We start from the raw sequence: 12,763 nt of genomic DNA, 5'->3' as shown, positions 1-12,763 counted from the left end.
GTTCGAAATCAGCCTGGGCAACACAGCAAGACCCCGTCTCTACAAAAAATAAAAATCAGCCTGGTGGCATGTGCCTGTAGTCTGAGCTACTCGGGAGGCTGAGGTGGGACGACTGATTGAGCCCAGAAGGTTGAGGCTTCAGTGAGCCTTGATTGTGCCACTGTACTGCAGCCTGGGTGACAGAGTGAGACCCTATCTCTAAACAAAACAAAACAAAAGCCCTCTTTGTATTAAATTTCAAAATTTCCCCCTTTTGGAGGATCAAAGACAGAAGAGAGGTCTCTGCTGGCACAGAAACCAGCAGCGAGATCACTCTGCCATCCTTTCCCTTGGATCTGTGGGCATGTCTCCTGCTTAGGGTGTTTTCTTATCCAATGGCATCTTTTGCCTCCTTCTCTCCCTGGCCACAGGGATGCGTACCCCACGTGTGAAGTGGTTGATGTCCAGCTGTGCTACAACGTGGCCAAACTGATCTACCTGTGCAAGGAGAGGTGAGTGGCGGGCGGGCTTTGCGAGATGCCCACTCCTTCCTTGCTGGCCTTGCATCCCCCAGCTAGGAGGGGAGGAGGGAAGCCCTGGACTCCTTCTTCTCCCCTAGCGACCGATGGTTGAACTGTAGGTGTGGGGGTCTCTGCCACAGGATTCTGAATCTGAAGTTTGTGCCCCTGCTCCCACCCCTACAGAAAGAAGACTGAGAAGAGCCTGACTTATTATACGAACTTGCAGGTGAAGACAGGCCAGCGGACCCTCATCAACCCCAAGCCCTGTGGCCAGTTTTGCTGCTGCGAAGTGCTGGGCTGTGAGTGGGTAAGGGCCCTGCTCCCTGGCTGGGAGCGCAGGCATTGGCTTGGGGGTGCCCCAGACACCTGCATGGGGCCACATCCTCCCCATGGGATGTGTCTTCTGGCAGGAAGACGCCATCTCTTACTATACGCGTATGAAGGACAGGCTGCTGGAGAGGATCACAGAGGAAGAATGCCACGTCCAGGACCAGCCCCTGGGAATGGCCTTTGTCACCTTCCAGGAGAAGTCCATGGCCACCTAGTGAGTGTGGGCACATCCCAGACCCCTTCTTGGAAGACTCCCTGTTCCCCTCCAGATAACTCACTGTCCCTCTTGGGCAGAGATGGTACTGCTGACCCACCATCCCTGGGATTTATCTGTGGTGTTTCCTTCTCCTCCCTCAGCCACCCACACTCACTTTCGGCCAGCCCAGCCCATGTTTGTGTGACAGGTGGTGGGGTTGTGGGCAGCAGCCATGGAGTGGGTGGTTCTGGCCCACCCCCTCAAGCTGATGTGGCTTGGTCCCACTGCCAGGTTCTTCCCTGCTGCCCTGGACCCATCCTGTTGGCTTCATGTGCCAGCCTTCCCCCGTGGGAGATGGAGGCACCCTCCTTTCAGACATCTGCTCTGGACCACAGATCCTTCTGTCTGTGGCTCCCCACCTTCCCACAAATGCAAAGCTGTGGGGAAGACCCCTGGGGCACGCTGTGGCGCTCACTGCAGTCAGAAGCTCGACCCTGGGGAGTGGCTTTTCACAGTGGCCCCTTGCATGGGACTCTAGGCTCTCATGCCTGTGGTCTCAGTGTCATCTCGCCTTAGGAGCAGCAGGGGGTGGGTTGGAAGAGGGGTGCCGAAAGGAGGTGTCCAGCCACTGCCCCTCCCCCTGCCTTCTCTGCCCCGGGCATTGTGACACTGGGAATGGACTCACACAGGACTTCCTGCCTCTCTGTAGACACTGGGGCAGGAGGAAAGGGGAAGGCATCTGAGGCAGGAGTAGAGGGGCTGCTGGGCTCCTTATGGGAGGTTAAAGGAGGAAAAGCTGTGACCTGTTGAGATGGTGAGGGTCGAGGTGGGAGCCTTGAGGAGGGAAGCTTGGAAACAGGCGGTGTGTAACGTGGTCTATTGCTACCCTTGGGCCTGGGGAAAAAGTGACAGAATGAAAAGGTGAGCCACTGGCTTGACGGTAGCATTGATCAGAGCTCCAGCTTAACAGGCAGGGTGGAGGGGGATGGCCCTATGGAAGAGCAGTGTGTTGGGATGTGTTGCCCTCAGTTTCCTTATCTGTAAAATGGGAATAGTACTCCCTTTCTTGCTGGTGGTTGCGAGGATTAAACAAAATTCTCCACACAATGTGCTAGCATGGTGCCTCTTACATAGCATTACTCATAATACACTAATCACAACAAAGCAAAGGTCCTGTGTCACTGCCTGCCACTCCTACTCAGTCCTCACTTGCCACGGTAACCTGAGTAGCCTGGGCCTGGCTGTTTCTACATTTCCTTGCAGCATCCTGAAAGATTTCAATGCCTGCAAGTGTCAGAGCCTTCAGTGCAAAGGTGAGCCCCAGCCATCCTCCCATAGCAGAGAGCTCTGTACCTCCAAGTGGACAGTCACCTTTGCCGCTGACCCTGAGGACATCTGCTGGTGAGCTCCTAGACCAGTGAGAGGTGGGAGAGAGGCCTGGGTTCCTGGTGGGAGCTGCCCATCACCTGGAGCACAGGTGTGACCTGGCAGTCAATGGAGATCTCCACACATCTGCAACTCTGGGCCGTGATGCTGTGATGTGCTCAGTGTGGCCCAACTGGGGTATCTGCCCAGCCCTTCCCTCCAGTGTTCCTCCCTAGCATTCAGGTGCTACCCAGCAGAAATATAATGCCAGCTCTGGATGTAATTTTACATTTCCTAATAGCCATGCTAAAAAAGTAAAAAGAAACAGTTGAAATTAATTTTAATAATTTATCTCACCCAATATATTCAAACTGTTATTTCAACATGCAATCAATTTTTGAAAAATGTGAGATGTTTTACATTCTCTTTTTCACACTTAGTCTTCAAAATCTGGTGTGTATTTTACACTTCTAGCACCTCTCAATTCATACCAGCCACATTTCAAATGCTCAGTAGCCACATGCAGCTTGTGTAGTCTCACTTAGGTCCAGTGTCAGCCTGGAGCTGTGCTGGTGAGCTGAGCTGTGTCCATGGGGCCATGGTGAGCCTCCAGTGCTGTGCTGAGGGTAAGGGCACCCAGCGCAAGACCCAGCGCAGCTGCCTGTCCAGCTCTGCCTCAGCTCCTTGCACAGAATGAGCTTGAGTTGCTCCTCTCTGCTCGGTTCTAGTTCTGCCTTCGACAGTTTTGCTCTTTGGTTCATAGGGCTTCCTAAACTCAGGATTGCTTTGTGGGTCTGTTCTTTGGGATGAGAGACCAGGGCAGGTGCAAGCTATGCCTTTGCTCCTTTGTCCCTGCCTCCCTTGTCCCTGCACCCCAGCCACAGCCCCCTTGGGAAGAATGTGTCATTAGTCACAAAGCATTGCAGATGTGTCTAAGAAATGCCATGCTGGGGCTGGGCATGGTGGCTCCCACCTGTAATCCTAGCACTTTGAGAGGCTGAGGTGGGGACTGCCTGAGCTTAGGAGTTCAAGACCACTCTGGGTAACATAGTGAAACCCTGTCTTTACTAAAAATACAAAAAAATTAGCTGGGTGTGGTGGTACATGCCTGTAGTCCCAGCTACATGGGAGACTGAGCAGGAGAACTGCTTGAACCTGGGAGGCAGAGGTTGCAGTGAGCCAAGATCACACCACTGCACTCTAGCCTGGATGACTGAGCGAGACTCTGTCTCTAGAAAAAAAAAAAAAAAAAAAAAAAAGAAGGCCTTGTTTGGCCTGCTTGGGTGCTCATGCCATCTCTTTGGGTAGGTTCTGGCCCCCACACTCTAGCTGGGGAGCCACATCTGAGAGAATAACCTTTGTTCCCTCTGAGCTCTCGGGGACCTAAGACTTGGCCTTTCTGTAGTTCAAGGTCAGTGCGGAGAACTTGCCCCCAGGCTAGTCTCTTGGTCTGCCTAAATCTGACCTTCTGACCCACCTAAGCCACAAGCACTGGGAGACAAGTCTGGAGACCTGTGTCCCCTCTCCCCTCTGCAGGAAGAACCTCTCTATCCAGGGCCTCCGCTGGTGGCTACAGTGGCTGGGCATCAACTTCACCCTCTTCCTGGGGCTGTTTTTCCTGACCACACCCTCCATCATCCTGTCCACCATGGACAAGTTTAATGTCACCAAACCCATCCATGCGCTGAATGTGAGTAATTGTTCTGCAAAGCCCCTCCCAGGAGAGCTGGTGAGAAGAGGGCTTGGTGGGTGGGGAAGGAATGGGGACGGGAGTGGGGTGTATGCGGGGAACTAAACCAGGGGGTCATGTCGCTCAGCTCACATCCTTGCTTTTAAGCCCTGAGCAGGCATGGCCATGTTTATTTCAATGTCTTTATAGTAATGCCATACACACACACACACACACACACATTATATGTATATATATACACACACATGCATACATATATGTTTTGATAGACTAAATACTCAATGATGGGGATCCATTTGAGTTGAATGAGGTCTATTCAGTTTGGTAGAATATTAAGCATCCATTAAAAATCGTGTAGATTTTGTGGCACCCATGCAGGGCTCCTGACAGAAGCAGGGATGTACCAGTGAGGCATGTCTATCATGGACACTACCAGGAGGGGCCAGGAAGGAAGGAAAAGAGCTTTGTTGATTGGAGGTGGCAGGATCACAAATTATTTCTTTTACATTTTAGTTGCTAATGACCTTGTTATAAAACTATTCTGGGGCCGGGCGTGGTAGCTCACACCTGTAATCCCAGCACTTTGGGAAGCCAAGGCGGGCAGATCACCTGAGGTCAGGAGTTCAAGACTAGCCTGGCCAACATGGCAAAACCCCGTCTCTACTAAAAAATACAAAAATTAGCCAGGTGTGTTGGTGGGTGCCTGTAATCCCAGATACTCAGGAGGCTGAGGCGGAGAATTGCTTGAACTGGGAGGTGGAGGTTGCAGTGAGCCGAGATTACACCACTGCACAAGAGCGAAACTCCATCTCAAAAAAACAAAAACAAAAACAAAAAAAAACCAACAAAAACTATTTATTCTGTATAGGTAATGAATGATTTTCAAAAATCTTAGATGAGTCAATGAGATAACAGCCAAACACTCAACTGGCATTTACTCAAAAAGCTATTGGTTTCTCATTATTAACTTTGCCAAGCCATCTCCCTAATTTTTTTTTCTTTTTAAATTTCACTTTGCATTTGGTTACTCATTCTCTGGGAAAGCATACTGGGCAAGAGGGCCTCCTTGTCCTCACTTTGCCATTCCCCCCATCTGATGAATTCTGAACCTCAGTTTTTCATCCAAGAACTGGAGTTAAAACACCTGCCCTATTATACAGGGCGCGAGGCTGTTGTCATGATAATCAATGAGCTGATGTGTGGTTGAAGCTCTTATCTGACTCCATAAATAGTTTAAAACTACCTAAGTATAAATTCAGCAGTTTTGTTTAAGATTTCAAGCGGGTATTATAAACATGCATTCCTTTGCCAATCTTTATTTAATAGAGGGACAGGCCTATTCTTTTGAGGATGGATCTGCTGTTAAGAGCTCCCCTTTGTCTATTTTACATCCACTACTCCACTCCTTATTTCATTGTTTTGTGATTCCAGTGTTGCCTTCTTTAAAGTAAAGGAAGAATTTAGATATTTGCAGAGCCATTCTGAATATAGAAACTTCCTAGATCACATATCCCTTGATCTTTTTTTTTTTTTTTTTTGAGACAGAGTCTTGCTCTGTCACCCAGGCTGGAGTGCAGTGGCCGGATCTCAGTTGAACTGCAAGCTCCGCCTCCTGGTTTTACGCCGTTCTCCTGCCTCAGCCTCCCGAGTAGCTGGGACTACAGGCACCCGCCACCTCGCCCGGCTAGTTTTTTGTATTTTTAGTAGAGACGGGGTTTCACTGTGTTAGCCAGGATGGTCTCGATCTCCTGACCTCGTGATCCGCCTGTCTTGGCCTCCCAAAGTGCTGGGATTACAGGCTTGAGCCACCGTGCCCGGCCATCCCTTGATCTTTTATCATTAATGTACTCTCATCTAATTAACAGTGTTTTTTTTTGTTTTTTGTTTTTTTTTTTTTAAGAAATGGACTTTTATCAAGTCTTTCCAAAGTATCCAACTTAGTTTTCAAAGAAAATTTCTATTTTTATGTTCATCTAATAAGTGACAGTAATAAGTCAATCAGCTCATGTAACCACAGTAACAAACAGCAGGATTGTGGATATACACAGTAGAGTCCTGATATGCTGCAGCTGGACCAGTGGGAGCTGAGCAGGCAGGGCACCCCCTGCCTGCCCCACGCCCCCAAGCCAGGACTCCAGGCCTTCAATGTTCAGTCTTCCCATGGCCTCAGTCATTTGTTTTGTATAGGGAGCAGAGAAGGTTATTTAATCTGTTTAGTCAGATAAGTGGCGTTTGCTTGTATGTGAAATTGCTTTCTTTGCTGTGCCGTGAAGAGGTATATAAATATAAGGTGCTGTTAATGATTATTCAGCCAACATTTATGGACTACCAGCTCTGTACCTGGCACAGTGTTGGTTCTGGTGGTCAGAGATGACAAACTCCTACCCCGGGAGTCCACTGAGCGACCGTGCCAATAGGTCATGGCCTCAGAGCCGTGTGGCCCACGGCCCCTGTGACTCTCTCTGCTGTGGACCTTTCTCCTAGAACCCGATCATCAGCCAGTTCTTCCCCACCCTCCTGCTCTGGTCCTTCTCGGCTCTGCTCCCCTCCATTGTCTACTACTCTACACTGCTGGAGTCTCACTGGACCAAGTGAGTACCCAGGAGTCCTGAGGCCCTGCCCCTAAAACGTATGTGTCTGACCGCTCCCTTGTCCACACCCTGTCCCCCAACTGCTCAGCCAATGGGCACATGGCAGGGGCCTCACTGGGGGCACCTGGAGCATCTGGGGGACTATGAGTACTCACCTTTGACTTCCTGCAGGTCGGGGGAAAACCAGATCATGATGACCAAAGTCTACATATTCTTGATCTTCATGGTGCTGATCCTGCCCTCCCTGGGTCTCACCAGGTATATGCCACCACCTCCTGCTATAAATTCAGAATAAGAGTCGTATCAGGAGAGCACTGTCCCCAGGAGAATGCAAATGGTTTGGTAGCAGAAGCGAACCTCTAACAATATCTAAGTGTGTCACAACCTCTTGGCATGCAGTAGGGCTGGGTCATTGATTCTTCTGGCAATATGATTGTTCTTCTTTAAAAAAGAAAATAACACCATATTGGTCAGGCTGGTCTTGAGCTCCTGACTCAGGTGATCCACCCGCCTTGGCCTCCCAAAGTGCTGGGATTACAGGCGTGAGACTCCGTCTAAAAAAAAACCAAAAAACAAAAAAGAAAGAAAAGAAAAGAAAAAACAGCTTGAAAATTTTGTGGCCAGGCACGGTGGCTTATGCCTGTAATCCTAGCATTTTAGGAGGCCGAGGTGGGCAGATCGCTTGAGTCCAGGAGTTCCAGCCTGGGCAATATGGCGAAACCCCATCTCTACAAAAGAAAAAAGAAAAAGAAATTTAGGACCTTCCACTTAGGGAGGGCCTCATTATGGCTTTGTTTATCTCAAGGAAGGAAGTTTCTGTTAAAGCAGACTGTGACAGGTCATACTGTAGTAATGCATCGTTGAGAACAAAAGTCGATCTTGAGCTTTGGCCTGTTTTTAGAGCAAAAGAAAATGAAAGCATATGTAGTGACAATATAGAATGCTGGAAATAAACTCTTAGGGGGTTCCTTTGTTTTTCAGTCTAGATTTTTTCTTCCGGTGGCTCTTTGACAAAACTTCCTCGAAGGCTTCCATCAGGTTGGAGTGAGTATTGCCAAGTTGAGTTTTGGAGCCATGGCTCTGGGTGAGAGTCCCACAGGGGCTGGGGCTACAGTAGGGTGGGTAGGGGTGCTCGTAGCCTATGCTTCCGAACAGGTATCTTTCTCCCTAGACAGCAGGGCTTGGGGCCTCATTTCCACCCAGCCAGGTTCCTGGTAGACACTGTGGGAGCTGACCCACTTTGTGCTATGCTTGCAGAAATGTGGTTAATTTTTTAGGCCAGAACTCAATTAGCAGCTGTCTCATTCATTCTTTGAAACTTACTGAGCACAGAGTCACATGGGGAGAAGGAATTGCTGGGTCTCAGTGGTGCCAGGGAGTGGGGAAAGGAGAATAATAATTAAACATGGCAACCGGGATGCCTCTGGGCTCTGGGGATTATTTTTGCCAGAACAGAATTAAACTTACTGCCGATGTATCCTTGTTAGTATTTTAAACTTACACCATGCCACTTAATAGTAATAGCTATTGTTTAACAAGGCACTACGCTAAATGCTTTATGCATCTTTTTCTCACTGAATCTTTACAATGAGTTATGAGGAAGATACTATTATCCTCTCCATTTTACAGATGAGGAGACTGAGGTTCAGGGATGTTGAATAACTTGCCCAAGTCTACCCAGCCAGTTAAGGAATAGAGCTGGGATTCAACCCCAGCCCCTACAGACTATACGTTAGGTCTTAATATAGGCCCAGAGGCTTGGCATTGACTTTCCTAAAAGAATGCGCTTACCTGTAAGGATGGGGTGAGTTATTTTAAATGAGTTCTTGCTGAGTAAGCTGATGAGTTGGGAGCTAGCAGCTATGACAGACACACATACATACAACCAGCAATAGTCTAGGTTGACAGTGACTTTCAGATTGACAAATCCAGTGACCAACTCAATTCTCATCTTATGATCTATCAGCGACATCTGACATATTTATCCGAGCCTTCCTTCTCGAAGCTCTGCCTTGGCTCGCTCATCTCATCTTGGCATCCTCTTGTCACCCTCCTTGGTGGGTTCTTTACCATCTCCCCAACTCTAGATTTTGGCTGCCTGAAGCCTCAGCTCCCAGTTCTGGGTCCACACTGCCTCTCTAGGTGACTTCAGCTGAACCCATGGCTTCCATGCCATGAGACTGCTCCTGAATTAACTTATGCGGACAACATCCACATTTATGCCTCTAGCCTGCACCTCCAGGCTGATAACCCAACTGCCCACCTCAAATTCCACCTGGAGTTTTACTGGGTACCACGGATGTTACCTGCCCAAAACCAGACTCCTGACTTTTACCCTCAAATCTGCTACTCTATAACTTTCCCCATTCCATATTGTTTTTCTGTTTTGGCAAAAAACCTCAAAGTTCACCTTGTTTCCTTTCTATCCCTCCCGTGCCATACCCAGCCTATCAGCAAATCCTGACAGTTCTCTCTCTAAAGTAGATCCAGAATCCCTCCATATCTCACCACCTCCAACACAACTGCCCTCGCCCCACATGGGGATCACACAGAGGCCATCTGCATAGTCTTCCTGACCCCATCGGAACAGATCCCTTGCCCTTGGGTCTGCTCCCAGCCCCTTTCAGCCTTGTCTTCTGCCTTCCCCCAGCCCACTGCTGTCCAGCCCCACCTGCCCTTTTGTTCTTCCTGGATGTGCAGCAGATGAGGGCATCCTCAGGCATCTTATATGTTGTTCCCTTTCCCTGGAATCCTGTCTTCCCAGGTTTTGGGATGACTTGCTCCTTCACTTCTTCACATCTCTGCACGAATATCACCTTGTTAGAGAGGCTCCTTCAACCCTTGTATAACATAGGAACCCTCCCTGCTTTATTTTCCTCTAGGACTCACCACCCCCGGCATATGGAATATTTGTTTGCTTCTTTGTGCCCCCAGCTAGAATGTGAATTTCAAGAGAGTGGGGGCAGGGGCTTTGTTCTGTTCTCAATGTCTAGAAAGGTACTTGGCACACGGATGTGTTCTCCAAGTATGTGCTGAATGAAGGGAAGACTATACAGCCCTCCCAGGGGCTTTCTGCTCCTGCCCAGCCTAGGAGCCCCTCCTCTCCCTCCAAGAGCGGCTCTCAGCTCACAGACCTGGGTCCCGGTTTCCCCAGGTGTGTCTTCCTGCCTGACCAGGGCGCCTTCTTTGTGAACTACGTCATCGCCTCGGCCTTCATCGGCAATGGCATGGAGCTGCTGCGGCTGCCAGGCCTCATCCTCTACACCTTCCGCATGATCATGGCCAAGACGGCTGCTGACCGCAGGAATGTCAAGCAGGTGCCATCCCCTGGGCCCAGGGCTGTGCCTCTGACTCCCTCCCATGTCCCCCTTCACTGACCCAAGGGCCTCTCACCCCTGCTACCCCTGCTAATGGGTAGCATTTACCCGACTACCCACTAATGCAGGCACTGGGCTAAGTGCTTCTCAAACCCGGGCCCAGGCAGGCGTGGTCTCCTCCAGCCTCCTCTCTAGCTCACAGGCTGGAGGAGAGAGTTTGGGACTCCGGCATTTGAAACAGTTTGATCACACACATACATACCTACAACTCAAACCAACAGACTCTTTTTCCGTGGGTGCCCATTTGCATAAATTCTTAGCCAAACCCCAGATGTCAAAGGGATTTTTGGCTTATGGCATTTATTCCAGGATTCCCTGAACCGGAGGGTGTGGGATTCTCTTTTCTTCTCCTCTGCCATGGCGGGCACTGCGTGAGGAAAGTGGGAGAAGTGCTGCATTCCTTCATTTCATTCTCAGCCCCTTATGAGCCGGGCACTGCTAGTATCCCGATTTCACAAAGGCACAAACTAAGCTGGCCCAGGATCCCCTGCTAGAAGGGCTGGAGTCATGAGGAGTCACTCTACACCTCTTCCCCGACCACCTCTTCTCTCCAGGGGCTCACACGCCTGTTGGGTGGACAGGATTGGAATGAAGGGAGCACTAGCAAACATGCATCACCGTGCCTCAGGAGGGCTGGGTGCGCTGAGTGAAGCAGGGCAGGCTGGGAGGGATGGGAAGGACCTTGGGAGGTGGGGAGCCACGCATCTCCTATTTCCAAAGTCCTCTACCCCGCTCTCCCCTCACCACTTGGAGAGCACAAAAGGGTGTTTGAGGTGGAACAAGTCCATGAGCTCCTCACCACCTCCTTCTCCCAGAACCAGGCCTTCCAGTACGAGTTTGGAGCCATGTATGCATGGATGCTGTGTGTCTTCACTGTCATCATGGCCTACAGCATCACCTGTCCCATCATTGTGCCATTTGGTGAGTGGCCCTGGAGCCTCTCCCAGAGTACGTGGACGGCTGATTGCACCAAGCCTCTCGGGGACAGCTATCACCAGGTTGTGCCCAGGTTGGAGTTCCCAAAACCACAGCCACAAGAGCCATAAGCTGCCAAAGACCCACGTGACACCAAATTTCATTCATTTCTTTCTTTTTTTGTTTTGAGACAGGGTCTCATGCTGATGCCCAGGCTGGAGTGGCATGATCTTGGCTCACTGCAACCCCCGCCTCCTGGGCTCAAGCCATCCTCCCACCTCAGCCTCCTGAGTAGCTGGGATTACAGGTGCCCACCACCACGCCTGCCTAATTTTTTGTATTTTTAGCAGAGACGGGGTTTCACCATGTTGGCCAGGCTGATCTTGAACTCCTGACCTCAGGCGATCCACCCGCCTCAGCCACCCAAAGTGCTGGGATTATAGATATGAGCCACTGTGCCTGGCCTCACTCATTTTTAAATGAATTCCTCCCACTGGCCCTCAGCTAGGACCTCTCTCAGTACTTCTGGTCTGAGGTTCTCTGCCCAGTGACCACGTCGTTCATGGTTGATTGCTTTAGCAGCAAGTAAAACAGTCACAATCACAGCTCTCGTGCTGCTTTCACTTCGGCAGATGCCTGCCTCCAGAATCATCTTGGAAAGAGGTTGTTTCACACTTGGATGTCTGGCCTCCGTTCCTCCCCAGCCCTTCCCATGCAGGGCCCCCGTATGGCATGCTCCCACACCTTATCCTACAAGGCAGGTCTTGTTTCTATTCCCCCTTCACAGATAAAGAACTTCATATGTTGCTAGTAAGCAGGAGAACCAGGATTTGAACTCAGGACTGTTTAAAGACCAAGGTCCTGGCCACTGAAATAAAACATCTGGAGCTGGCAGATGAATGAAAGGCTCTAGAAGGAAACAGAAGACCCAAGAGACTGCTGGCAGCGATAGCTGAGGTTTAGGGGGAGAAGTTGTTTTAGTTTTCACTGTATACTCTCTTGTGTAGTTTTAAAAATTTACAGTATTTACACTTTCAAAACAAAATTTATTTTTTAAAAAAGAACCTGGGCCTGTAATCCCAGCACTTTGGGAGGCCGAGACGGGCGGATCACGAGGTCAGGAGATCGAGACCATCGTGGCTAACACGGTGAAACCCCGTCTCTACTAAAAATACAAAATCTAGCCGGGCGAGGTGGCAGGCGCCTGTAGTCCCAGCTACTCGGGAGGCTGAGGCAGGAGAACGGTGTGAACCCGGGAGGCGGAGCTTGCAGTGAGCTGAGATCCGGCCACTGCACTCCAGTCCCGGCGACAGAGCGAGACTCCGCCTCAAAAAAAAAAAAAAGAACCTGGGACCAGGCACGATGGCTCACTCCTGTAATCCCAGCATTTTGGGAGGCCTAGGCCGTGGATCATCTGAGGTCAAGAGTTCGAGAACAACCTGGCCGACATGGTGAAACCCTGTCTCTACTAAAAATACAAAAATTAACTGGGCATGGTGCCAGGCGCCTATAATCCCAGCTACTCGGGAGGCTGAGGCAGGAGAATCACTTGAACCCAGGAGGCAGAGGTTGCAGTGAGCCAAGACTGCACCACTGCACTCCAGCCTGAGCAAAAAGAGCGAGACTCCGACTCAAAAAGAACCTGGCATAATAGAAAAGGCAGCACCCACTTTCTGTTGGTCCCCCATGTATGCTCTTGTGCCACCCCTGGGGTAAGATCCTCGGGCCTCATTCTCTGTTGACTGATGAGGGCGGGGATCAGCTGGGTGGGAGAAGGCCAGGGGTGTGGGAGCACTGAC

The 12,763-nt window shown here is 50.2% G+C and overlaps 1 protein-coding gene across 5 annotated transcripts in view; it reads left to right on the top strand.

The window, feature by feature from the left end:
* The window catches only part of TMEM63A (transmembrane protein 63A), a 36,909-nt gene that overhangs the window by 19,732 nt on the left and 4,414 nt on the right, over positions 1-12,763 (top strand). For all 5 annotated transcript variants that reach the window (XR_004433778.1, XR_004433777.1, XM_033196888.1 and 2 more), the window contains exons 10-19: positions 411-491; positions 684-807; positions 911-1,044; positions 2,290-2,427; positions 3,928-4,081; positions 6,566-6,672; positions 6,844-6,930; positions 7,654-7,716; positions 9,827-9,989; positions 10,865-10,970. Coding sequence is in view for 3 of the 5 variants with exons in the window: in XM_033196888.1 (XP_033052779.1) it covers positions 411-491; positions 684-807; positions 911-1,044; positions 2,290-2,427; positions 3,928-4,081; positions 6,566-6,672; positions 6,844-6,930; positions 7,654-7,716; positions 9,827-9,989; positions 10,865-10,970 (1,157 nt within the window). In the remaining 2 variants the exon portion in view is untranslated. The remainder of the gene's footprint in view (positions 1-410; positions 492-683; positions 808-910; positions 1,045-2,289; positions 2,428-3,927; positions 4,082-6,565; positions 6,673-6,843; positions 6,931-7,653; positions 7,717-9,826; positions 9,990-10,864; positions 10,971-12,763) is intronic.

This window comes from Trachypithecus francoisi, unplaced genomic scaffold (genome assembly GCF_009764315.1).
Source record: "Trachypithecus francoisi isolate TF-2019V2 unplaced genomic scaffold, Tfra_2.0 Lachesis_group5, whole genome shotgun sequence".
NCBI classification, from domain to species: Eukaryota; Metazoa; Chordata; class Mammalia; order Primates; family Cercopithecidae; genus Trachypithecus; species Trachypithecus francoisi.
The sequence above is the reverse complement of the archived record's forward strand: the minus strand, read 5'-3'. Positions and strand labels throughout refer to the sequence as shown.